The following is a 27,433-nucleotide window of genomic DNA, read 5'->3' as shown; positions in this document are numbered from 1 at the left end:
TGATGTTTTGTTATGTTAGCGTGTAGTTGTGTCAGCAGCAGTCACAGTTGAACTTTTAGAGTTGATCTTAGCGCCTGCTGGAGCTCCTGAGAACCACACACGTCTTTCAAAATAACAGTTATCCTGCGTTTAAGCCAATCTCATCACCTCCCGGCTCTTCTTCCACCACATTGGTATCTCGTCATCCCACAATCTATGTTTTCTGAAATGTTGGAGGTGTAAAGCTTTCTTCCGTTTGTTCTGCCCAGGCGTGGCGGTCCAGTCAGCAGCTTCTCCTCCGGCCGCTCAGGCCGGCGCAACCTCAACTTGGACGGCGCCTCCGTCGATATGTCAGACGACGACGCAGACAGCCGCTCCGGCGACTTTAACGAGACGCCAAACACCAACGCCGAGTAACCGCAGCAGCGACCGTCTCTTTCCTCACCCCACCCTTTTCCCCAACTGTGTCTCGCCCACCCCCAAAGTCCACATGGACTCATCTCAAACCACTCAGAAGATCAGAGCGATGAGATGTTTCTATTCAAGCTGGGCGGAGCGTGCCTGGCAGCCTTTTTTTTTTTTTTTTTCCATCCGTCACCTCTGCAGGGAAAATCCACCGCCCTCCTCAAGGAACGCCTCCGATCCGGAGTGCCACGGGACAAACGGACACTTCTGCCTTACTCTGTTCTCCTCTGACAAGCTGCTAGTCCTGGCTCGTCCGTCAGCATCATCTCAGCGTAATAACCCTTACACCTGCCCCGTCCCGCCCGGCCCATCAGAAATCATCTGCTCTGCTTTTTAGGTACAAAGTGCTTTTTATACAAACGAAACTCTACATGTAGGTGAAGGTTGTGAGGTGTGCACACGTCACGTCCGTCATGTGATCGCGGCTCATACTGGAATGCAGGACTACAAGGAAAAGTGTCTGACTATGGTGTTGTAAGTGTTCTGCTCACTCGTCATGGAAAAGCCATCTCTCACCTCACACGCTCCCTCCATCCAGTGTTGAATGACTAAAACCCCACACAAACCAAGGTCACTGTGGCCTCCGGACGGCAGCGCCGGCTGCTTTTGTTGCATGAGTCTCCTTCTGACGATGTTTCTTGTTCGGCTTTTACACTGCAGCACTTACGGGAACAACTAACATCTCGGGACATGCAATAGAAAAACACAGACTCTGAAGTGAAAGTATATTACTGTGAAAACAAAACAAACAAAAAAAAAGAGGTATTATATTTTCTCTGTGGCTTCATCTCAACATGTAATAAAAGAATGTCTCGCTGGGTTTTAACTGGTTATCTGAAGCTAACGACCTGTCCTGTGGATTGGCCTGAGCCGCGAATGATGCACCGATGCTGGAACGTGCACAGAACTGCACAGAGAATTCAAACTTAAAGCCAACAATGAGGAAAGAAGCTCAAACCGGAAGCACTAAAGCTGCACTCAGTACGACACTAAATGGTTGTAAACACGTGCTCCGATTAGAAGTGAAGATTAAAACTAGTCACCTTATCACCACATTTACAGTGTTTGTGCTTAGCCTTGCTTTGTATTACCTTTAAATTGACTTTATGCTATGATTTGGTAAAACATATACTGTAAATAAAACTACAAATTCAAGACTACAGACTTCAACATTCAGCAAGCATCAGCTTTTCTCCGATCTTTAAGAAGCAAAGGTGTGATTTAACAACACTCGACTGCTGTTACCGTAACATTTTTAAGCCAGCACAGACAAACAGTCTCAAGTGCCTGAGACAGATGTTCGAGGAGAGAGCTCATTACTGTCATGTTCTGAAGATCACAGAGGCCATCTGAGAATCTAATACAGGCCAAACGTGGGCAAAAGTCCCATAAAGATGGCAGCAGGAAGCTCATTTGACATGTAACCCTGAGTATTAATGTCACCTATATTAAATATGTTAATGAAACAGGCATTACAGGCTGTTTTCAGCTCAAGACAAGTTTAAAAATGATCTAAAGTGTAGATGCAGTTGGAAAAAGATTCTGACTGTAGTCTACACTCCTCTCTGTATTGCAATGGTTAAGTTGCATTGTGGGTAATGTAGGCACCATGAGGAGTAGTGGTGGTTTTATTTCATCAGTTTGGGTACATTTATTTTAAAGACATCGGTCGAGTTCCCCTTAAATACTTCTCGTCTGTGCTGGCTCCCAATTTCAAATAAAAACAGATCTCGAAAGTTTAAGGAAAATATTTTTCTTTCTTCAGCAAAATGATTAACAGAGTGTGCTGAACAACCCTCAGAACAGCAGTAAAACACAAATCAGCAAATACAAACTATATTTTGCGACTTTAATCCCAAATCTTCAGACCACTGACTGATCTAAACAAGCACTCATTCTTCGTTCATTACAGGTTGTCTGAATTCAAAGGTTTTTTTTTTTTTAACTTAGCTCTGCTTTATCTCCAGCAGCCTCCACAGTGTGAAAACAACACACCAGGGCTCCCATATCCACCACCTGTGCCCATCAATGGCAGACTCCTGTGCCCCCCTCCCTCCTCAAACGTTAACACTAAACAGTATGTTTCTTTAAAAGTGCCTTAGACACTAAATAAGAACATAAGCGGGCAAAGATTCCTCAGAGGTAACAGGTACATCAAGAAGATACTCAACACTTCATTTTGCTTTCTTTTCTTTCATATTGTCGCCGTGCTTCCTATCATCATATCCACCGTGTACCTCTGCGTTTGTAATATCCTCCTAGCTAGAGCGTGTGGGTCAGAATCAGTATTACAGTATTATGATTAAACTAACGTGAGAAGCGGAGCCCTCTGCGGCCTCATTTCCCCACGTTACTCTCATGCTAAGCTCGTTTCTCCCCCTCAGGCGAAGGCTTAGCACATTACTGTGGGAACTGATGCGCTGCACAGGATGCAGTTTGGTTGGAAGCTTTAACATTCACCAAGTAGTTAACTCTGTTTTCTTTTATTATCATTATTATTATTATTATTACCCAGCTGGCTGTTGACAACCAGGCGTTCAACTGCAAATACTCTCATTGTTATTTCTTGTATACCTGTATTTCTAGACGGTGATTTTTTTCTGTTTTTGTAAAAGGAAAATAAAGCATATTCATTGTAACTGTTACTCTGCTCTTGTATTTTCTGTCTCCTTTTTTTTAAGAACCAACTGGTTATTTTTATGTTTGTGTCATTAAAAGTATTACATTGTTTCTCTGTAATTAGTGGCTGTAATTTTAGTAATGATACAAAGGCACCTCTAAAGGGTTCCTGTGTTTTTATATTTTTGATTTAAACAAAACTATACAAAAATGATTGCACTCAACTTTGAATTAGTGATAATCTTGGAGCACTCTGACACCATAAATTCTATCAAAAACAAAGGTTTTAAATGTTGAACCTTACAATCATCCTTATTTAGCTTATACTTGGCTTTGTCCAGCACCTCCGTTTATCAGCTTTTTGTGCTTCTCTGCTTTTTGATTAGCTGCCCATCACAAGCAAAAAATGTCAACAGCAGGTGGGATGGGTCTGATGTTAGAGAGAAATAAATTTAACAGGTTTAGCTCAGCTGTCCTCTGATCCTCACGTATCAAGTTTACCTGCTGTTCCTGAAAAGTACATGAATTAAGGTGTAGAAGTACTCAATGTTGCTCTAGAACAAAGGTGTCAAACATGAGGCCCAGGGTCCAGAATTGGCCCAGCAAAGGCTCCCATCCAGCCCATTGGACAGCTTTGAAATTTCCAAAGGTCAGTTTGAATGTTGTTTTACAGTTCTTCCCACTGTTAAAGGCCTCACTCACAGCCACTAGCAATGACAGAATAGCTGTCTTTTCACAATCAAAATTTGTTTCCTACAATGAGTCAATATTTGAAGACTAAAACTGTAATTTTACAAATTTTCTCACAATTTCACCTGAAAGAGTTGGGCCAGGTCTTTTTCTTTGCTCCAGCAGCATTTCTTTATGATGTAGAAAAACTGAGCCACTGTTGAAATGTACTTTGTCTCATATTAAGATACTGCAAGATATTAAATGTCTAGTTAAGCTTCTTTACAGTGACAGAAGGTAAAGTTTCACTGACTACTTTGACTAAGGTCAAAGTAGTACGGCCCATGAAATAAAAACCGTTTGACAGAGCTGACACAGCAAAAACTTTGGAGGAAGACAGGAAGTGGAGGGGAAAGAAATCTGGACACAACATTAAAACCACCTGTTTTAATTTCATAATGGACACACAAAAATAATCTACAAAAAGACCAACTCAGGTAACTGGATAACCACAAAATGTCATTTTGACCCCCCTCATTTAAAATTAAATAAATGTCACCCACTGCTCCAGTCACGACTTCACAATGACACGCATGGGTTTACATGTCGGGGGAATAACCTCACACATACACACACAGACCAGCAGCACCCCATCAGGAGGAGCTACATAACAATCTTTGGCGTCGTTCTCGGTGCAGCCGGTCAGCCAGACACAAGTGGAGGAGGGCAGGGAGCCGATGGGTGGAGGAGAGACTCAGGAAGAACTGTTTCGTTAACGGAGGTATTCAGCTGAGGGGAGGTTTCACTAGCGGCGTTCAGACAGGGCGAAATTCGTTTTAGTCTCGGGGTGTCTGCCAACTTTTCACCGTTAGCCTGCTGCCAGTTAGCCTGCTGCCAGTTAGCCTGCTGGTAGTTAGCACTGGAAGCGATTTGTGTTCAGCATCACATCAAAACGGTTCAAAAACGGTGGTATTTGTTTGTTATTTTCATCTATTCAGCTTTTACATTTTCACCTCTATACTTTAGTTTAATTAGAGTTCTCATCCACAGCGCTTATAAAAGCTTTATCATCCATACTGCTGCATTCAAACAATGGCGGCAGTCATTGCAGGCTGATGGATTTAAGCAGGTTTAAGCTAGCAGCCTTATTAAAAGTACATAAATCAGTTGTAGTAGTTTTAGTATTTTAATTTAGATTAAATATAAAACAATCCTGATGCTTCATTAAAATTTAATGATGTACGCAGCTGTGTGTAGTAATATTATACATTTCGCTTTTTTCTTTATTTTAAAGAGCCTTACTAGTGATTGATTTTTGAGTCTAAAGCCATTTATTTAAGTGTAGAGCATCCAAGAGTCTTTATATACACATAGTTATTATTATTAATAATTTTTAAATCTGCATACAAAAATGTTAGTGACCCTACAAAGTTATTGGGCTTTCTCCAGGGGCGGGGTGGGGTGGTCAATCACTGTTAATGATAATTAAAAATACACAACTCATCAGTTTTTACTAAACCATAAAACGCATTTGTTTATCAAATGTCCAGAAATAACAGACTTGTGTTAAAGTAACAGAGTCATTGCCATAACTATACACGCACACCGAGGACAAACCCTGAGATACTGTAAAGGGGAAATGATGCCATTGTAGTATTTCATAAACTGGTGTCCAGCTTATTTTAATGACACCACCTGACCAATGCTACTCTGCTACATGTACTGCAGACAGTGCTGCATGTATTGCAAATAGTGGACAAACTGTATGATGATAACATTTTAAAATATATAAATATATCTATGAGAGGCCAACACTGGTCTGTGTATTGCTTGGCTGTGTAAAAATAAACTGTGGCTAATTCAGACTGGAGTGTTTTCTCTGGAGGGGGCTGTAGTACACCAGTATTGTTGCCAGATGTGATATTTTTTTAAAAAAAAAGTAATATTATGTTAATATAACACACATTAGCTAATATTTTAAAGAATTACCACCAGTAACTGTCTGGTTAACCTTCCAGCAGTATTGCACTTTAATGCTAACAGTCATAAATCAGAAAAAGACAGCAATAATAACTAGCTACTGCAAAAAAAAAAAAAAAAAAAGGTGTTTCATGGAGACTTTATGTACCGTTTCATTAGTACATTTATAATTTATATCATAAATCTGACATTAGCAAAAATATAAATAAATGTATTGGAGTAAATGTTGTGCCCTTGTTAAGATTGCATACTGAAGTTCATCCACATGCAGACCGGTTTCATTTTAGCTTCTTGTTAAATCGGCTGTTAAATCAGTTCTCACTGTAAAACAACCCCGCGGTGAACAGCAGCTAAAAGGTTCTTTTGTTAACTCTTAAACTATGTGTACAGGTGATTTAATGAGGGGGCAGCTCAATTAGAATTTAATGTGAAAATGCTGACTGAAGGGAAAGCAACAATAACAACAACAACAACAAAAAACTTTTTAGACCAGGGGTGTCAAAAATAAGGCCCAGGAGCCAGAATTGGCCTGGCAAAGGCTCTGTTCTGGCTCAATGGACAGTTTTAGAAAATGTGGAGAAGAAAGGAAATTTTTGATTTTAAACAAGTTTTACAGCTTTTCCTACCAATAACGACCTCACCCACGGCCATTCATAATATCCCAAAATAATTAAGTGATACATTTTGTTTTGCTTTGTGTTTGAGTCGAAATATTTCTGTAAAATTTTAAAAAAAAAAGAAAAAAAAATCTACAGAAAGTTCTGCAATTTTTTTTTTTTTTTAAACAGAAAAATTTCTGTAAAATTACTGAAAAACTACAGATTTTTTTTCTGTTTATAGAAAGAAAAAAGAAAAAAATCTTACAATTTAAGCCCAAGAGTCGCACCGAGAGATTTCTCTCTGCTATAGCAGCATTTCTTAATCACATAGAAAAACTGAGGCATATTGTTGAAATTGCCCTACTTTTTCTTATATTAAGATATCTTGGGCATTAAATGTATAGTTAAGCTTCTTTGCATTGACAGAGAGGTGAGTTTAAGTGGTCCGGCTCATTTAAGATCAAAGCAGGCTGTATGTAAAATGAGTTTGACACCCCTGCTTTAGACTTTTTAGAAGTGTCAAAGTCACTGGGGCTCTGCTTGCCCCAGGACTGGGTACAGCCTTCCACGTTTTCCCCACATTCTTCTGATTGTGTGAATGCATGCTGTCTTTGCGTTTGTGTATAATCGCCCTGCACCTAAAACTCGCTTCGCTTTCTGTCTGAACGCACACACTGGGGAAAAAAAATAAGGAGTCTCAAGTGACATAAAGAGCATCTACAGACATTCACAACTCCAGAAATGCACTGACAAAGTTGAGTAGAGGTTGAAAGCCAAGCGACGACTTGCACTTTTGCATTGAGCGTTTACAGTCCTGCATAGATCTTTTTCATATTTTTTTCAATACAAACTAAGGCGTCTTGTTATATTAAGTTGGTTTGAGTCAATAAGCAGATAAAGGAAATAAAAATCTTAACATTTGAAAAGAAAAAAAAAATTCAAGTAGACTACAATCTTGTTTCTCCCCCTCTCTCACAGGCAATTCCTCTGTCCGTAAGAGGAGGCCGAAACTTTTTCAATTTAAGTCTTTTTTTTTCTCCAAGAAAAGGTCCAGTGTGATCGTTAACAGCACCAAAAACACACCGAGCAAGAGAGGGGCGTCACACTTAACGCTTGCTCGTTATTGTGAGAGGGGAATACACGTCTTTACCCAGTCATACAGAATAATCTGGAAAGAAATTAACAGTATATTGTGTTTCTTATGTACATACACACATTTAAAACTAACCACATCACACAGTCTCTCTCCCTCACTCTCACACACACACACACACACACACCTTTGTCCCTGTGTAAATTACAAATAATTTATCAATATTAATTTAAGCTACTACTTAACAGTCATTTGTGGGAGCAGAGGTGACCGACGATAAACTTCTACAGACGATTCCCACGAAAGACAGAAAAACAAAAGTTCATTAGTCAGTCTGTTTCTTCTTTTTTTTTTTCCTTTTCTGTACTGCAACAACGAGTCCTGTTATTCCACATCAGCTTAAATACAAATTATATTATGTAGTGTACTACTACTCTCATCTGTACCACCACCTCGCTCACACTCATTCCACAGTGATCAAGGTCAGTCATATGTAAACATGTTGACAAAGAGGAGGAAAAAAAAAAAAAAGGCAAAACAAAAACAAGTGTCCTCGTCATTCACGCCGTCTTGTTCTCATACCCGGTTTGTTAGAAAATACAGTTAAATTAAATCATTGCCACTCGTAGCGAAGATAAACTCTTTTAGGTCCTTTTTTTGTTTGTTTTTTGTTTTGTTTTTTTAAAGGAGGCGACGGAGCAGCACCGCCCCCTTCATACCGCATCACGTGTCAGTCAATCAAGCTGAAGAGTCCTGTTGGTGGTTGTGGCCAGGAGGCGAGGCTGTGATGTCTGTCTGTCTCCTGTGCTGTTATTTTTCAGTGGGATTTCCTCTTCATGTCTCCACCCTGGCTTTGGTTCGCATCTGAGTGGAGAGGACACATTTTTAAACAGCTGGATGATGAAACAGATCCAGCAGCCTGTGGCACCAGTTCAATGAGAGGCACCTAATGCGCTGTTTCTCATATTCTGTCATATGTGCACTGTTAAACTGAAGGCAGTGTGTCTACAAGCAATCCCAAAAAGTTCTAAACACTTAATTTCTGATAGTTTTTCTTGGAGTTGCCCCCTGCTGGTTATTAAAAAGAAAGTTGGTTTCAGGCACTTTGTTTCACTTTAGGATCCAGAAAGATGTGAACAGACAATCAGGTGGAAAACACAAAGTGAAACAAAGATTTTTGATTTATTTAAACAAAATCTAATGTGGCTGCTGTGGGTGACTGATAAAAGCTATGAAAGTAGTCAGGATAAGTCTGTCTCAGTATGAGAGACAGACATAGCTTTCGATTTCAACACTCAGAAGGGTTGAAGACACTTTCTTGGTCCTTACTTTTTAAATGTTTATTTATTTGTCTTTATAAATGGAAATACAGAGATTGGCAGATAGCCAGTAACAGATGATAATATTAGCCTGCTAATAATAATAATAATAATAATAATAATAATCAGGTTCTCTGTTACTGGCTATACACAAGCAAAACATCTGTTTGCAATGTTTAGTTTGTCCTTTTCCTTACAGAAAGTTTATATATTACTAAAATCTGAGGAAGGACCATCTTTAGGGTCAATCTGAGGTCTTTAAAAAAAACTCACTGGAAAGCCTGAGTTGAGCTGGTGCAACAGGCTGCAGCAGAACAACGAAAAACATTGTCTTATGAAACATGAAGTGCCGAGTGTGTGGATGGTTCTTTAACTGAAAATATAAATTATCAAGCATCTTTAATTCTGGCAAACTGAGGTACACAGACGTCTGGGCAAATTCTGAAATTTTGGGTCAATATGACGTTTAAAATGAAAATTTGCCTGAAAAGGTGACATCTTGACGTTATTTATATCCTTTTGTGGTGTCCTTTGAGTTTACCATAAAACTGATGGCAAATAAGAAGAACCATTTCCACATAAAAAAAACGACATATCTTCGTGTTTCTACTATGCTACAATCAAACAAGAGGCATTCTGAACACCAGATACACTATAGCAAACAGAAAGTTGGAAAACTAACAAGTAACAGAGCAGCTGAGCGGACTGCGACAAGTCTGCCTGACACAGACAGATGGAGAGGAAGGATGAAGAGGAGGTGGAGGGATGCAGATTACCTGAGAAAGCAAGCTGCAAGTGAGGAGGTAGGGCAGCCTGTGACCCTGACTGGAGACTCTTATACAGATCTGAGGAGAGATGGAGGGTAGGGTGGATAAATGAGAGGAAAGATAGCAACAACCAGGGAGAACTGGGAAAAGATGACACAGTTAAAATGTGAGACCAGCAATAAAAGATATTCGAGGATCAAAGCTGTCAGTGAGGCGAACGAGTACAAAGGACTGAAAAGAGAGACGGGTGCAAAAAAATAAAATGGTGAGAACAAAGCAGGGAGACTGGTTTGTAAAAAGAGAGGGTCATGGCAGGGGAAGCACTGCTGGTTTACAGTACAAGCGCTCACACAAATACACAGTGAACCAGTAATATTCAAGCAGTTCCATTTAGTCTCTTACAAAGTAAGGTTATGGTAGTCAACTAAAACTACCTGTGAAAAACATTTTGATTAACCAAAATAAAAAGTATTTCAAAATAAAAATAGAATATCCTTAGTTTTAGTTCTTGTTAGTTTGGTAAAACTTATTACAGCTCACCTAATGAGGTGACATGGACACGTTTATTGAGAATCTGGATGTCTACAAGACTGAGTCAACTGCATTCAAAGAGTTATGCGTCTTTATTGTTACAACTGTACTCATTTTTCTAAATCTTGCCTCTGACATCTGCTCTCTATACAGTAATAATTAAACAGACTACAATTTTCACTGAACATGAAAGTCCTAGGTGACTTTCTTCTTGAGTTATTGCACTCGCAAAACTTTTAGAAAACTTGACCTTGGTCAACTTGGTCACTGAAATTCAAACTCATCTGATATTTTTAGCAGATGCACCTTTGTTAAGAATTTCAAAATCCTACATCGCTTCGTTCTCAAGTTATTGCATTAACAAACTTGGGTGTCCACCCTCCCAACCGCACACCTGGTGGTGTCACGACAATATCCGATTAGCCTTTTACGACTGAGGGGTAAAAACTAAACTTAAACAAGAAAATCTATAATCAAATCAACAAAAACTACAACAATTCTGCTACAGTAAGTAGAAAGTATTAAAATACTTTTAAAGATGTTACTAGTTAAATTCCTATATCTGTGAAAAGCTTACCAGAGTAACTTATTTTAAGCTTAACATAAACCGCCAGTATAAATCCTGTACCATCTTATTTTTTGTGTTTTAACGGAACCTCCACTTAGTATAACGTAGTTGCAAGTTGTAATAAAAGGCAAAATAACTTCCTAAAGTCTAACGTGTTATTGATATAGGATATCAAAGGCCTTTTATTTTAAAAACACTTCAATAAAAAAAACTCTGCTGGTGATAAAAGATGCAGGTCCTTTAATTAAGAGCCCACTTACCCATTAGGTCACTCTGTGCTAACGGGTATCCTGAGTTGGAGCTGGGTGCTGTGCCCATTCCAGCCGCCCCGGAAGCTCCAGGAGGGCTGAAATTAAGCAACGACGGAAACTGGAAGGGTAGCGAGACAGGCACCAGACCTCCCAACATCCCGAAGCCCAGGGGCAAAGCAGAGGGATTGCCCAGGAGGGGAGTGCCTGCAGTCGATACCTGTAAAAGAAACACTAAATATATACAAATATATTCAAAACTAACTCTCAGAGTGACTTCCTGTTGGTGGAAACTAACCTGTGAGAGGTGTGACGTTGTGGAGGATGTGGCCAAAGTTCCTGAAGCCACCCAACCATTTCCAGCCTTTGAGCCCTGGCTGGCCCCACCCACCACCCTCTGCCTCTGCCCGTGACTGGCTGAGACTGAAGGTGATTGGGGGGTTTTATCCGGATGACTGCAGACTGTCGAGACCACTCCCTTGTTGTTAGAGTTGTTGTTGATGCTACTGTTACTAGTGGTGGACTGAGGTTTCTGGGCTCCAGCGAAGGTGCAGCCGCCCTGTGTTTGTTTCACCTGCCCGCCACCTGATACACTGAAGGGGGGCCGGAAAGTTTTGGGGGTTTTGGGAGAGAACTGGTGTTGCTGCTGTTGGGTGGGGATTATCTGATGGGAAAGCGGATTTGACGGTGAGGATGATGGCGAGGGGGAGGATGAAGGTGGCGGGGTGGGGGCGGGAGGCCGAGGGGTTAGCTTGATGATGGGAGAGGAGTTGCTGCTGTGCGAGGACTTGGTGAGGGTGGCCTGCATGGGTGTGATGAAGTTGGGCTGGTGGTGGTGGTGTGTGTGGGATTTACCTTGAGCGGAGTGTGCGGTATGGGAGGTTGGCGAGGGTGAGGAGGTGGCCGGTGACGGGGGGCAAAAGGACTGCAAGCCATGGTGGGAGGTAGAGTTGGAGCGGGACTGAGGGGAAGGGGAGGAGGAAGGTGTGACGTTGCTGTTGACGGCACTGCCATTGCTGCTGGATTTGGCGCTGCTCTTTGCCAGTGCGTGACTTGCTCCCATCGTTCCCAGTATCCCCACCGGGCTAGCAAAGCCTTTCTGATGGGGGGGCAGCAGAGGGGAAGCTGTCGGAGGAGGCCGATGCTTTGGAGGAGAGGGGGAGGGGTGCGGATGCATCTTCCCCATCACTGTGCTTGGCCGGTGATTGGGTGATGCCATGGTAACATGTCTCTGAGGCTGGGTTTGGCCCATGGCACCAGATCCTTTGATCGGGCCGTAGTGACCATCTGCAGTCCTGGAGGCTAACGCTAGGCCTGCTGCCTGCACGTGAGCAAGGGAGGAGACAGCCGGGGACGAGGAAGAGGAGGTAGAAGAGGAGGTTGGTAGTGTTGTTGTTGACAAGTTCACAACAGATGCAGCTGTCAGTGGAGCACTCTCCACTTTAGAGAGGGAATGGTGCTGCGTTGTCTGTGCTAACGAGGCAGAAAGCTGAGAGCCTGAGGGGTAGTGAGGGGCGACGGGTGGAGGAGAAGAGGTTGGTATTTGCAGCGGTGGGGGAGACAAAGGGCTGTCTGTGGGACCCTTGGATGCATTGCTGAGGAGGGCCAGAGCGTGGGAGATGGAGTCCAGAGAGGGAACGGTCAGATCTTCATCCAGAGAGTCTGACAAACAGATGGGCTCCGAGGAGGAGATGGGCCGGCGGTTGGAGGTCAGAACAGATGTGGAGGTGGGCTGAGATGGGGTGGAGGTCATGCCGAGCGATGGTTTGTGGAGCCAAAGGCCCTCCTAAAGAACAGGAGAACACAGTCAGTATCACCCAAGCTCCACAAAGAAACCAGAACTTATTTCTAACCGCTTCTCTTCATACAGCTCTAACATTTTACCCACAAAACATTTTTTAAACACTGAACGAAACTCAAAGGTTCCTTCAGAAACTTCACAACACAACTCCTCCTTAAACGTTGAGCTTTTACTGTGAAAAACATCAGGGAGCGTTTTTTGTTTGTTTTTTTTTGTTTATAGCAGTTTAACAGTGGTTTTATAATTCTGTCTCATACCTGTCAGACCCTTCTGAAACCCTGCCCCGTGGCCTGACTGCACCCCCTATAAATGTTAGTACACCTGGCTGTATAAATCCTACAAATCACTTATTTTTTTGAGATACACACAAATATGACACAGCTACAGTTGTATTAATTCATGAAAGAACTTAAGCCAGTGGGCTCAAATTAAACGATTCATAAAACCGCTGTAAAATTAAAAAAAATTAAAAAAAATAAATTTACACACCCTTCCTTCTTTTCTTTTTGATATTTTGCAGTAAATAGTCTGAGCTGTCACTCACCTTGGGTTTAGCCTTGGGTCCAGGCACCATTTTCCTCTTCACTCTGTGTGGAAAAATACCAGCAATTATTCACCCTCTTCTGCTGACATTTTACATTGACGCTCAGTCCCAGTAAAATTCCTGCACGGTCAGAGTTACGGGAGAAACAAAGGACACACTTACAGGTTTCCAGTGAGGTGATTGTGAACAACAAGGCTCTCCTTGAACAAGATCCTGAGAAACAGGCAATAAACAACAAGGTCAGCCAAAAATCAGGGCCACTGACATTAAAGACGACATCATGGAGAAAAACAAAAAACACATTAAAGTTGGATACAGTCAGTTCCAAAGGTTCCTAATGTGGATGGATTACTATTGTTGAGGGTTTACACATGTCAGATAGACTTAACTGCTCTCATGGCAGCAGCAAATTTATAGTACTTTGACAACATTTAAAACACAGTTTGCATACGTTGCACTTTTCTGCGGATAAGTGCCTCCTGCTTGTAACGAGCTGAACACACAAAAGCAGCACAGACCTGGTCTGCATCCAGCCCTTGGGCCACAGTGGTTTGACCTCATTCTCTAAGAAAGCCTTGAGGTAGTCCTCCACAGACAGAGAGCACTGGTTCTCCATCTCATAGCAGCTCAGCTTCACTCGCACTAAGCTGCACAGCAGGTTCCTGCACAAACACACACACACACACACACACCCCACTCAATATTAAGGTGAAAAACAGGCTGCAGTCTCCGAGCACAAAATGACAGAAGACACTGATATGCTTCAAAGAGGCAGAGGTATTAATTTATTTTGAATTGAATGAATAAATAAATAAAAGTCTTTGTAGTACAATGGAGAAAATTAATGAGCATTTATAAGCCGTTTTATTCAGACACCATTTCTGACCTTTGGGTTTCCTCGTTATTCCTCACCATGCAGGAATAAAACTTTAACTTTGGTTTTAGTGAAATATAATTGGGGAAAAAACAAACAAACTGGAGAATGGTGAAAAGCAAAAGCTCTTCCTCCAGGATGTGAAGTGTTAATCCTGCAAGCTCTGAACGGACATAAATTGTTTACAGCCTGTATGAGCTCGGTTTACTAGATTAAACACCAGCGGTGGAGAACAAAGGGGAAGATGAAAACAAAAAGAGACGAAGACAAATCACTCCACACAGCAGCACAAACACGCTGAACGGCATCCGGCTGGCTCTTCCAGCAGGACAGACTCGCATCATTACCTGAGCTTGTCATCCCAGACAAACTTCTTCCGAGGTCCCACGATTCTCTTCCCAGGTTTCTCCTCATCGTCCTCCTCTGAGCCGTTCTTATCGCCCTCCTCTGACTGCTGTCTGCAATAAAACACAGAGATATAAAAGTGAACATAAACGGCTTGAATAAACAATTTTTTTTTCACAAGAAATTAAAGTCAGCAAGATGCTTTTATGCATTTTTCATCCAAGTTTTTATATGCGTTATGCTTTGAATGTCATACAGTAGCAGTATTAGGGTATGTATCCACAGGCAGCAGTTTTAAGACTTCTTTTACATCAGTGTAAATAACTGGATGTTTCTCCGCTGCTATTATTAATAGTTTTGATATTGTAAGTCTCCCTCCATCTCAACTTAACTGACGAACACAGCAAAGGGGAAAAAAAGCTGCTTTGCACTGACTGGACTTTGAGCACCGTTAACTCTGATCTTCATACAATTTGCATAGAAGACAAATGCTGCCAGTGTGAAAACGGCATCGAGAACTCCTGCGATGACATGGGTGGATGGGAAAATGATTATCAGGAGAGTTCACATATCACTTCTTTTAAAACAGCTGTCCTCAAACTGCTTTCAGAGGACTGCTCACCTTCTGGAACAAACAGGACTGACTTACTTTGCAACCTTGGCCATGCAGTCCATGTTATATCTCGCTATCTGCTCAGGCATCACACTGCACACCGCCAGCTTCAGCTTCAAAAGTGGCGTCCGCAGTCGATCGTCCTGAAAGAAAAAGCAGAAATGGATGTAACGACAAAGGGAATGAGAGGTAGAGAAAACAAAGAAATTAGGAAGAGGGACGATAATTAAGGTCGGAGTGAGGAGAGTGGGAAAAGATAGAGGCAGCAGAAGTGAATGAAGACTCAGAAATGAAAAAGAAAAGAAGGAAAAAACGGACAGAAAAAAAAAGGCGAGAAAGGAGAAAAATAAAAAAATATGATGGAGAGTTAAAGAGTAGGACAGAGGGTGGAGGTATGAAGATTAATTTTGTCAACAATCCAACATTAATGGTGCATGACAAAGAAGACCTTTGGAAGCCCGTTTTCAACTGCAAACCTCTCTGCGCTAGTCTGCCCACGCCGTGATCCCGGCACGCTATTAACGGAAGCACCGAATACAGCTAGGGATTAACCGCTGCGTGAAAAAGGCAGACGTGACAGGGACGAACAAGGGGGTGAGTTCTGGCGATGGGTAGGAGCTCAAAAATATCTCAAAAGAACTCAAAAGAAACAAATGGAGTTACATTTGTGTTTGTTATGAACGAAAAAGCTAAGAGTTCAGAAAGGGAGCATGAAGCTGTTGTTAAAGGATCAAAAGATATTCAATTATTTTAGATGAGTCAAAAAAAATAAAAAAAGGTCAAAACCGTGTCATCTTTGACCAATCCAGTCCTTTTTTTTTCTTTGCATTATGCCTCTAGATTAAATATCTAACAGTAATTTTTGATCATTGCACTCTTTATGGATTGTCTGTTTTAGGGGCAATTTTTGTGACTTTCAGGAAAAGAAAAGACAAAAACTGGACACCCACCCAGATCACACACTGACCTGCAGGATGTGTTAAAGAAGGCCAGATTTGAGCCATGCTGCGTGGTGAGATTTTCAAAGCCCCTCCTGAATCTTTTAGTGGCCACAGAGCAATAATAAAGGCTGCAGAAGGACACCCCCCCTCCACTCAATCACTTTTTAGATCAGTGTAATATGTCAGGATTCACAGCTTCCTCTCCTCCACAGCAAACCTTTAACTCACCTGGATGTTGAGGCTGAGCTTCTTCAGGCGTTTGAGGAGCGCCTCTTTGTTGCACGGCACAAACGCCTCCATGTGGGAGTAGATTTCTGAGCGCACCTCGGGAGGCTGCTCCTGGACCTGCAGCTCAATACTGAGAGGAGGGAGAGAAAGTCCAGATTGTCAGAAAAGCAGTAAAAAGAAACAAAAGAGACGAGACAAGAAAAAAGAGGGAAGTGCCAAAGGAATGAAAGCAGGGTGATTGAAATGAGAAGCATGTCATTACTGCAGAAAATGAGAGACGGAGAGAAAACAAAACACTTAAAGACGGCAGCAGCAGAGGTGACGAGGGAAATCTGCTTCCAAAAAAAAGAAAAAAAAAGAAAAAGGGAAATGGAGAGGAGTGTGCTGGGATTTGGCTGACGGTGATTTAAAAGCTGTCCTACTCACTCCAGGAGAATGTTATTCATGTCCAGGGTGAAAAATTTCTTCCTGCCCTCCTGATCAAACTGCCGCGAAGCCTGTGGGAGAAAGGTTGAGTCAGCATAGAGCTCTGTACCATACGCTGTAAATACATATACAACGCTGCAGTGTGCAAACACTCTTCTACCTGCACAGAGCTATACACGACTCTAAATATAACAATAAACCTGTAAGCATTTACGGTTAAAGTGCAATTTGAGCTCAGCTGAAAAATGTCGGTGTAACTCAACTCAAAGAACAACATGAAGAGTTACCCTTCCAAACAAACAACATGATTTGGCATCATTTTTGGCCTGTATTCCTTTTGTTTAGAAGCGCACAATTTACTCGATCAATTTAAAAAAATAAATAAATAAATAAAAACTCACTCTTGCTGTGATGTTACTGCAGAAAACCCCTCTTCACTGCCCTGCTTCTTACTTTCCATTATTAGTTATGACACCAGATTCAGCTGCAGTCTACACTAATAATGCTCATAGTCTGTTATTTCTCTGCAATCCTGTGTAGCCACCAGCAAAGAAAAGTAAAATATGTGGCTTCTTACAGCACCGAACACCAAACCTGTCCGTGACCTGAAGTCAATAGGAACCTTACTGTATCAAAGTCGCCATATTTTTTTTTTTTATTGTTGACTCAATTCAGTTTTAATTATTAAGCACCAAATCACTGCAACAGTCGCCTCAAGGTGCTGCATATTAATAATACAGAGAAAACAGACAATCAGATTTGCGACAATGAGCGACAGTAGGAAGGAAAACTCCCTTTTAACAGGAAGAAGCCTCCAGCAGCACTGGACTCAGCGAGGGGCAACCATCAGCAAGAACTGACTTCACTACAGCAGCTTTAGACTGGGTGGCTTGCTCCTTAAGCCAACTTTCTTCTGATTGGCTGACCCTCACAAGCAGGTCTAAATAGCAGGCAAGTGAAGCTCGTGTGCCATATCAGGGATATCTGGACATCATAAAGAGCCAAGAGCAGAAAAAAAAAAATGTTGAAAACAGTGTGAAAACAGGTCCACTTTTAAACAAAATACTCCTAAATCAGGATTTTCCCCTCATGATCTTTGAATCAACAACAAAAACATATATATTTAAACCACTTTTTTTTTTTTTTTTTTTTTTTTTATTTCTCCCCTCTGGCTCAGTCTGCTCTTCTCCACCTCTGTATCCATCAGTCCTCTCCATTGTTTTCCTACCTCTCCTTACATGTTTACCAACATCTATAAAAAGATGGGAGGCTCTCAGATATAAGAGCAACAAGAACATAAGTATATGTTGAAGAGGTAGTGGTGAGAGGCCTGCTGCTGTTTTAGTTACATAAAACCCCCTCAGGGCTCAGCGTTGAGCCACATTTCTCCAACCCTTTAGAGACTTTTCTCTCCGGACTAAACAGAAACAATAAACATCCTCTGCCACTTCCTCAGCTGAATGGCATTTGTGTTTAACTTCAGTGAAGAGGTTTCACAGGTAATTGCAGTCGCCCACTAACAGCCTACAGCTGACTCACCACCCGCAGATCCTCGATGCGTTTAATAAGAGGAGCAGGCAGTCCATTGGGAAGCGGAGGCGGCGAAAACAGTCTGCTGGAAGACCCCGGGCCACGCCCTTGGCCACCTCCTCCTACCGCTTTATGAGTTGGCACACCGACTCCCAGTATGCCGTTCTCTCTGGCCGTCGCCATGGCGTGCTGCTGGTCGGTGTCCAACAAGCTGAAGTCCAGGTCGCCCAGGAGGTCCTGTAGCTCCTTCTCATTGGCTGAGCCCAGCAGTGACATCACAGCGGGGTCCGAGGTGAGGTCTGCCAGCGAGAGGTCGTTGGCGGCTGTGTTGTCCTGCAGGTGGGTGGAGTTAGAAGATAACAGGTGGTTCGTTGTATTGCCAGAGTGGGGCTTGTTAGCCACGCTTCCTGCCAAGCCAGAGTGAGCCATGTTGGGGTTTCTTTTCCTCATCTCTTCCTTCTCGCGGGTGAAGCGGCGGAGCATGGTCGCTAGGTACAGAGAGTCCTTTATCAGCTTCTTTCTCTTCTTCTTCTCCGGTCGGTGGAGGTTGAGAGCTGCGACTCTGTTGGGGAAACAAAAAACATGATGACTGCAGTGCTTCTTAAAATTATCTTTCATTCAGAGCCCAAACAGTTCACACCTACAATTTTCAGTCAATCATTAAAAATAAAGATGGACCCAAGCTGAATTTATTGAAGTGAAGGTCAGCAACGTTCATCTTTTTTCTTCTTCTACATGAATCATTGACCAGTTTCACTCCATTTCCCCCTGATTGTCTATGCTCCCTCTGCCATGACTCTGTGCCCCACATCACCGTTTGAGACCAATGGATTATATCCACATTTGTATCCAAGACACATAAAGAAGAACTCAAAGAACTCTATCAAAATCAGAAAACTCGATAAAATATCCATGCTGGTGTCATTTGCAGTGACAAAGGCAGCTTGCTCAGGTTTCTCAAACCTTGAATACAGCCTCATCTGGCTGATTTACATTCACAAACATATCAGGGACAAAGTTAATCAATAACACTTTAATTCAAAAGTTCCAAGATTCACAGAAAACACCTACAAGTTCAAAGTGACAGTCAAAAAAAACTTTCCAAAGCCCAATTCCTTATTCTCAAATCTTTCTCATCTTTACGCTGCTTTAACAAAAGGTCATGAAAGTCGCACAAAAGTCATTTTAAATTAAACTTAGTTGCTATATTACAGCCATTTTCCTGTTACTAGTTTTCATTAATGTAGCTTTGCAGGAAGATGATGCCCGTGCTCTTAATCCCACCTTCTAAGCTCTGATTAGCCAACTGCTTCTCCAGCTGCTGCAAACAACCATAAAGGGGTTGCAGTAAACCCATCTGAATGCTTAAGCAAATCTGAAATGTGGGCGGCTGTTTTGAGGTCTGAAACCAGGCGAGTCCACTCCATTTTGAAAGATTTTAACAAACTCACCGGCCCACGTAGGACAAGGCACCAATAACGATTATCACAGACAAACTGAGGCATCGACACGTGCTGACAAAGACAGATATGAGGCAAAAGTGTGGGGATTCAGTGGGATTAACCTGCAGTCTGCTCTCAAAGGTCTGACACACATACACTCCCATATATAACATCATCCATTTAGTAATGGCACAATGGCAATAGCTGCTGCTATTTTTAGACGTAGTATTCAGGATGGAGGGGTGTTGGAGTATTCGGCATATACGAGCGTAGATAATGGAGCATTTCCTAGAAGGTGGCTTGCTTGTCACAGCAGCTGCGAGCAAGTCTCAGTAAGCACCCCTGCCTCGTGATAGACGTACGAGAGGGTCCACAGAAAAGCAGAGGAGTGTAATGTCACACAGGGTGGCGGTTTGTTAGAGGGGTAAAGAGCACACAGATGCCTCGTCGCATATTTGTGGTGGCCCACAAATCACTAGGTGTCTAAAAAGGTCAGGAGAAACAGCCTGTCCATATATGCAGGAAGAGACGTCTTCAGAATAAATCACCTGATTAGGAATATTTTCTGAGAGCTGCATGCAAAGCGATGTCCTCCAATCCAGGAGTTTTGGCTTGCTCAGCTACTCATAAGCCCCTCGCTGAGCTTAATAATAAAAACCACACAAGCCCCGACACAAACGGACAGAGGAGTAATATTACACAGCCACAGTTCTCACCCCTGTTTGGGTACTTTATTCTTCTTCGTGCTCTTCTCCTCCAGAGTGTTTCCTTCCTTCTTCTTCCTCCTCTTAATCACCTGCTCGCTGTTGTCATTCAGCTTCTGAAAAAGCCACAACAACATACGCTCATTAATTCAGATAAACAGCAGACAATGACTGATAATGAATTCGGTGTGAGCAGCGCTCCGTGCGGATCAGTATGCTCTTATTGATGTGTTGAGTGATGCTGTCAACACCGTATCTTGCTAACCCTGATGAAAATCGGGCTCTTGCTGGATGTTAGGACTGCAGCGTCACATGGTCTGATAAGTAGAGTTCAGTCAACAGGATTTAACTCAAAGTTTGAGCACCTTGCAGTCGCCCTGGGTCATTAAACTTGGTACAGGCAGATTTGTTTTGTATTTGGGAAATCTAAAAAAAAATTAAAAGCTACATGCCAACATCATCACACCAACATGCTGACGCAAACCAGGTATGTTTGTTTACCCTTTAAATTTCATTGCAAGAACAACCTGGGAACCAGACAAATCCACAAGCTGACGTTTCATTTCCTCTGCCCCGCCGCCCGCCCGCCGTGTTTGTTATGGTGACTGACATCTCTGTGTGCTGTAGTACATTTGCATTTTTCCGTCGCTCTGAGTTACGTCATGCATTTTGTTGCCGTCCTGATAACATGAGACTCGTGTGTCTGTGCGTATTAATCGGCTACAGTACAGATTTTACATCAGCCAATCAGAATGTGACTTAAGTGCAGACTTTCAGCTTTAATTGAAGGGTGTTTACAAAATGTTTAAGTGTTTAGGAATTACAGATTTTTTTTGTTTATACACAATCTCCCATAATATTATCATCATTATTCTTATTCTTCTTCTTATTATTATTATATTATATTATGCTATATTATATTATAAGACAATGAGTGACAGGCAGCTTTATGGCCAGGTGAGTTACTTTGTTATTTTATGACAAATGAACCACGTGTCATATCTCGAGTTCATTCAAAGTGCTGAATTTGCATTTTCTAGCTTTTCACTTTAAGAGATGTGAGCGTAAGTAAGAGGCCTCATTAGGCTGAAAAAACAAACCTGTCAGACTGGTTTAAAAAATAAAATAAAAATTTAAGAGAAACCAAATCTACAATTCGGTACAAAGGATGAGTGCACTAACCAGCCCAGCAACACCAGAAGCCCCGAAAGGCCACAGAATTAATTCCATGATCAAGAAAAACAACTTCACAACTTCTAACCAGAGTCAAGAAAAACTTTCAAGCTGGTGGTCGAATCATTGCTAAGATCTACAATCAAGAGATGCCTTCATGAACAGAAGATACAGGAAGACCAGTTTTGACTTTGAAAGGAAAATCTCTGCACTGCCTGCACACTTCTTGGAAAAAAAAAGAAAAAAAAAAGAATTATTAAATACAAAACTGAATGCAGAATGACCCACAAATCTCAAGAGACGAAACGGCATTTGGCGATCTCCATGGATGTTAGTTTGTTCAGTTACTTTTGAGTTTGAAAAAAAAAAAATCAGAAACACTTGTCTGTTGATCCTTAACAGTAAATGCTAAATTTGTGTTAATCCTCTTGAATCAAACTTCAGTCACATCCGGATTGTTTGGATTGAAATCCATTGTGGTGGTGCACAGAGGCAAAACTACAAAGACTGTCCAGCAGGTTGTGGACCTAACTCTATGTTACAATTGAGTTTCTTTCTTTGATGCTTCATGTTTTGATTTTATGTTAATTGATTATCAGCACATTTTTCTTGTTTTGCTATCAGCCTGTCAGTCACCAGTAAAGCACTCTGAACTGTACGAAACACGCTACAGATATAAAGTTTCCCTAGCGGAGTGATCCAGCAGACTTTGAGGCGTAAAGTTCGTCTTTCTCTTTTAGGTTTTGGTATTTATTTAGCCTGAGACTGAAGAAGTTACTTGGATGAGTGACAAAACGTTTCTCCCACTGAAAACACTACGTCCAGATGAACAGAATCAACTTTTGGATATTTATTTAACAGTTTATTGTAGCATCTGGATTTTAACGGTGAGGATGTATTTATTGTGCCGGCTTTCTTATCTTTAAATTAAGAACCACTGAAGGTCTTAATTTATCACCCTTCGGAGTCCAATTCCATTTAACTGACTCAAATTATCAAAATAAACATACATGCATTTTTAAATAATGTCTGTTAGTGAAGTTTCTGCAGACCTGAAGACTCTGAAACACCGAAATATTGAAATATGCTCAGGTAGCCTCACCTTGTCCTCCTCTCCCTCGGATTCAGAGGCCGCTCTGAACTGCAGCGTGCCAGTGTTGATGTAAAATCCCCCCAGCTTTGTGGTGAGCGAGGCGGGCACCAGCTCGTCATACTGAGGAAAACATTAACAAAGGAAGACAAGCTGTAGTGTGAATTTACACGACTCTGGTAAAGAATAACGCCACTTGCACCGCAGCTGTCTGCAGCTTTAAAAACATTTTGAGTAACTGGTAATGTGTCACCAAGCAGCTGCTGGTCAGTGAAACTGAGGGTGTTAACTGTGAGCCAGAAATAAATAAATCAGTAAAAGAATCCCAATCCCCTCCGGGCCACAGATGAAAACAATTTTCCCATCATGGCACATATCAAAACAAAAAGTGGGGGGGGGAAGAAAAAAAAGAAAAAGAGTCAAATAGTGTGCAGCCAATTTGTGAGCAGAGAGGATAGCTATTTAAAAACACCAAGAGAAATATCATATAGTGGCAGGGAATCCATAAAAGAGCATAATTCTAGCTATTACAGCCAGACAGAGAGTGACATCCTCTGAATACTGAGTTATAAACACTGAGACGACGACAACAACAACAACGTATTCCTGCTTGGACACAAGGAGCACGGATGTCTTCATGAGTCATGAGGACTGTTTTAGACTGCAGTCTCAGGTTGGTTTAATAAAGGACAACTGTCTATCTTTAGAAGTGCCACTGAACGTACAGTTTGGAAACATCAAGGCAGGAAATAAATATTTAACCACAGAGGGATAATGTCTACCTCCACACATCGAGACCAAACAACAGCAGTTCAGAAGCGTAACGAGGACATGAAATAAATCAGCAGATAATAAGGGAGCGAGGAGACCAGCGTGCCACATTATTATAGAGACAACCTCAGACACTCCACTACATGAAAGTCTTAGAAAACAGACACACGAGAGGAAAAAAAACACCTCGTTATTCATGAAGAAAGGAATACTCACAGCCTCAGAGTTGTCTATAAAGGGGTCTGTCTCATCGTAGCCAAACCCAATATCGATCAGATCCTGCATTCGATCCTTCCTCTTCTTCTTCCCCACGTTCCCCTAAAACATTTTTCATATAATTTAATTTTCATTTACAAGCAGAACACAACAGTTTTCTTCTCTGTAATCCTCACATAACCCGAAACCCTAAAACATTAGCACAGTGAGAACTGAGGAAATATTTGTAATAGTTTTGTTTTTGGGATGTTTGGCGCTCTGATGAGTGCAAACAAACACACTTTGACCCCCACAGAAACAACTCCAGTCTGATGGATAAATCACTTCACCTAATAGTTTGTGAAGCAGAGATTATTTTAAAAATTAAAAAAAAAAATCAACGGGTCTTTTAACTTATAGATATACGGCACAAACAGTAATACGCATGAATATTTTCTGTACAGTTTATTGCTTAAATATGAAATATCTGCCACAAAGACCCTGTAGTGTTGAAACCTTAGAAAGAAGCAATAATTCACTCGAGGTTTGACAGTTTTTTCATTATAAATCAAGAGTCTGGAAATACCAAGCATCCCATAAAACCTTTAAAACCAATTAAGTTATTAAAACTAACACTAATATGCTTCACTAATAAAAATTACAGTTTTTATTAGCTTATTGGCACACACATATCTGTGTGTGTGAGCCATTGAGCTACAGAGCAAGAAAAAGATTATTAAAGTGGACTTATGCATGAAAACTTATTTACACTACTGAAAGAACACTTTTCTATCCATAAGTCATAAATGTAATGTTATTACCTCAAAACCTCAACTCTGCAATTCAAAATATCATTAATTTCTTCTAAGTTTAGAAAACCCAACTGGACATTTTAGGTAACAACCTGAAGTTTTGATTTATATATGTTAAACTTTTTTTTCAGTGGCTCGAACAAGCTTTGATTTCCAGAAAACTTATTTTCAGAACCATATTTTTAGTCCTAGAGTGTAGAGTAGCTTAGCATGATTCGCAGTTCAAAATAATCTTTGCTTATCCTTCCCACTTCCTTTAACCCAGTGGTTCTCAAACATGTTCTGACATTCAGCACCCAGACAGTTTGTGCTCAACACCACAATTTTTATCAATCAGTAATATTAAAAAAAATCCAAGATGAATTTTAGTTAAATTAAAGGTCAGTGGAGTAGGATCAGCTTTTTCTTAATAAATAAATAATAATCACAATTATTCACTTCATATTTGTCACTTGGCTACCAGCTCCACAGCCCATTGTTCAAGAACCGCTGCTTTGAGTCAGCTTTCTTCTGATTGGCTGTCATTGACAAACAAAAGGTTTGAACCTCAGGTGGGTGGAGCTTCTGTCCTCACAGAGTTGTGTGGCTAAGATGACCACATTAGTTTACAGACACATGATTTTATGAAACCTGTCCACATCTAATATCAGTGTCCATGACTGTAAGAGCAGACACAGTATAATGGGGCCCTTTAAGATTATTTAGAAACCACCACTAATTTAAAAATTTACTTTTCAGCTGTGAAATGTGATCCTCATTGAAAAATCCTACGACAAACATGGAATAAAAAAAACATAAATCAAACAACTCACATATTTATTTTCAAACTTCTTAGCCAGGGCTTCGACCTGGAGCCGCTCTTTCTCCTCATCATTGAAGGGGTCGTCGGGATTGCGGGCTGAAGTCAAACTTGGAGTATTATTCTTTGCCTGGAACAAAAATTGAACAACAAAACAGTGAACAGGAACGATTGGACCCCTGGGGCAAAGTCAAACAGTTGCAGTGACTCTCTGTCCAATCAGAAATTTATCAACATATTATCACAGCAGCCTTAAATAAGTGAACAGCTGCCAGTAAGTGCTGGTACAAATGCTCAAAATATTCCCAACACGGTGCTGGCAGGACTACTGTTTGGCCCCGAGTAAGAAATATTTAATTAACTTTTGGTTTATAAGCAGAAACCAGATGATCCAGATGTGCACAGATTGACAATGTGGCGAGCTTGTCTTTGATCTCACTGCTGACATTTGCCTCACTCCCATGTTACATCCTGGTACTTCCATCAGCAATGCTCTCTCATCTATCTATCAGCCGCTGCCAGAGGGCCAAACTGCATGTGGCATTTCCAAGTGCCGTAATGGCTGTGTGACTGGGCTGTTGCTGGGCAAGCCTGAGTGGAAAGGACACAGGTAGCAAAGCAGCACAAGACCAGCTTCATCCCTCTCTACATGTGGAAGAGAGGAGGAGGAGGAGGTCTCCCAGCCCTCTGATTTAAAAAGCTAGAATCTGTGAGAGCTCAGCAGAAGTTGGACGTGTGGAATTAAAAAAAGAAGAAGAAGAAGAAGAAGAAATGCCTTTTGTGCTGGTCAGTTTCAACCACGCTATGCCACCGAAACACAAGGTGCACCCCCCCTCTCCAGCTAACTTAGCAAACACAAGTCCACACAAACACTTCCAAGAGCGATAAATTAACTCCGTCTCCACTCCCTCTCTCTCCCCCGGCCTCGTAATGCTGCTTAAACTCGGGGATCCTACCTGGAGGTTCTGGATGAGTTCCCCGTAATTAAACTCGGCGGAGGAGCGGTCGTCAGGCTCGGACAGGGGCAGGTTTAGCCGCACGGTCGCCCTCTTTTCGGCTGCAGCCTTGTCCCTGTCGCCGGTTTTAACGAGGCGACCGTTGCTGGCGGCACCTCCTGCCCCGGTCGCTGCCTCGACCTCCCCGGCTCTGTCGAAGTTGAAGTCGGCCTCATCCTCCAGCCGCCGTTTCCTGGACTCCGCGGCGGCTCCAGCTGCGAAGGCCGAGAGGGTGACAAACTGCACTTTTCTCGGTTCGGCCATTTGGATGAGCTGCCTGCCTGAACCTCGCTCCGGACAGAGAGCGACAGCGAGGAGAAGAGCTACTTCGCGAAACTACTCCAAATTGGTGGATTGAAGGCGGTTTCGCGGAGCTCCGACGGCTGCTCGGTGCCTACGCGGACGTTAGAGCCTCCTCCGCGGCATACGCATTAAACTCCAGGGGATGCGACGCTCGGGGAAAAGTTGTTTTTTCGGCAGCTACTCGCATCCTCGATTTGCTATGGGACTGAGACATTCACAGGAGCCATCTTGGGTTTCGGGAGTAAATAAAAATCAGAAGAGAGAGGGGTCGCTGCGCCTGCGCGTACGCACTAAACGGAAGCACAGTGCCACAGGGGGGGTCATCATGTCCAATCAGCGCGTGGCCCGATCCTAAACCCGCCTCTGTCACAACAGGCTATAATCACAACACCATCAGTATTATAATGACCTTTATAAAGTGTGTGAGTGAAGGACAGGCTGTGGGGGGACTCTGACCGCGTGGTGTGTGCTGTGTTTCGTGTTTGAATCCACAGCTCTCACCTGGACCTTTTCATTTAGTCTATTCAGGGGAAAAAAACGCTGAATCGTGCATTCTTGCACGCGCTCACTCTCAAACATCAAATCGTAAAAGGGAAGAAGGCGAGCCAGATGATTGGCTGCTTCAGATAACCATCCTAAACCAGCTGATTTATCCACCTGTTGATGCACACTGTAAGCAAAATCCCAATAAAACGCGTGTTCACATATACCCTAAGAAAAGTATTTTCCCCCTTCCTGTCAAAGATAAATTCAAAATGCAGTTTTTAAATTGTGATTTAATTTATCAAGGGGGAAGCAATCTAAACCTATCTGTGTGGAAAAAGTAACTGCCCCCTAGTCAAAGGCCACTCCAAAACTAAAACAATGTGGGCCATGATTCCTCCACAGTGATGAGAAGCATTAATTGCCAGAAACACTAGACTGCAGTTCTTGCCAAGGGTGGCACGACCAGGTATTAGGTTTAGGGCAGGGATACTTTGTTACACATTCCAGGTAGGTTTAACTTTTAC

At 42.0% G+C, this 27,433-nt stretch overlaps 2 protein-coding genes across 4 annotated transcripts in view; one reads left to right on the top strand and one right to left on the bottom strand.

Annotated features, from left to right (window-relative positions):
• Positions 1 to 3,089, top strand: part of LOC116310838 (myosin-10-like) — a 65,290-nt gene extending 62,201 nt beyond the window's left edge. For all 3 annotated transcript variants that reach the window (XM_039613349.1, XM_031727744.2, XM_039613347.1), the window contains one exon: positions 249 to 3,089. In XM_039613349.1, the coding sequence (XP_039469283.1) occupies positions 249 to 396 (148 nt within the window). In that variant the 3' untranslated portion in view covers positions 397 to 3,089. The remainder of the gene's footprint in view (positions 1 to 248) is intronic.
• Positions 3,090 to 4,164: 1,075 nt separating this feature from the next.
• On the bottom strand, positions 4,165 to 27,426 carry ubn2a (ubinuclein 2a). Its single transcript, XM_031727766.2, has 17 exons — positions 26,082 to 27,426; positions 25,139 to 25,255; positions 23,536 to 23,637; positions 22,561 to 22,671; positions 20,298 to 20,401; positions 18,149 to 18,701; positions 16,610 to 16,680; positions 16,184 to 16,313; positions 15,051 to 15,157; positions 14,404 to 14,514; positions 13,701 to 13,844; positions 13,345 to 13,395; positions 13,183 to 13,225; positions 11,136 to 12,623; positions 10,850 to 11,057; positions 9,500 to 9,568; positions 4,165 to 8,268 (listed from the first exon to the last, which is right to left on the bottom strand). Exons 1-17 carry the CDS (start codon positions 26,382 to 26,384, stop codon positions 8,222 to 8,224), a joined length of 3,759 nt encoding a protein of 1,252 aa, XP_031583626.1. The 5' UTR covers positions 26,385 to 27,426; the 3' UTR covers positions 4,165 to 8,221.
• Between the last annotated feature and the right edge of the window lie 7 nt (positions 27,427 to 27,433).

Source organism: Oreochromis aureus, linkage group 6 (assembly GCF_013358895.1).
Source record: "Oreochromis aureus strain Israel breed Guangdong linkage group 6, ZZ_aureus, whole genome shotgun sequence".
Classification (NCBI taxonomy): Eukaryota; Metazoa; Chordata; class Actinopteri; order Cichliformes; family Cichlidae; genus Oreochromis; species Oreochromis aureus.
The sequence above is the reverse complement of the archived record's forward strand: the minus strand, read 5'-3'. Positions and strand labels throughout refer to the sequence as shown.

What these genes read in the sequence shown, in the direction of transcription:
- ubn2a (XM_031727766.2), bottom strand. Translation starts at nt 26,384, where the DNA reads ATGGCCGAACCGAGAAAAGTGCAGTTTGTCACCCTCTCGGCCTTCGCA. An exon ending in TGCATGGCCAAGGTTGCAAA is followed by an intron (nt 14,515 to 15,050) that starts GTAAGTCAGTCC and finishes GTTTTATTGCAG; the next exon opens with ACAGCAGTCAGAGGAGGGCG. An exon ending in CTTGCAGCTTGCTTTCTCAG is followed by an intron (nt 8,269 to 9,499) that starts GTAATCTGCATC and finishes CTCTCCACTCAG; the next exon opens with ATGCGAACCAAAGCCAGGGT.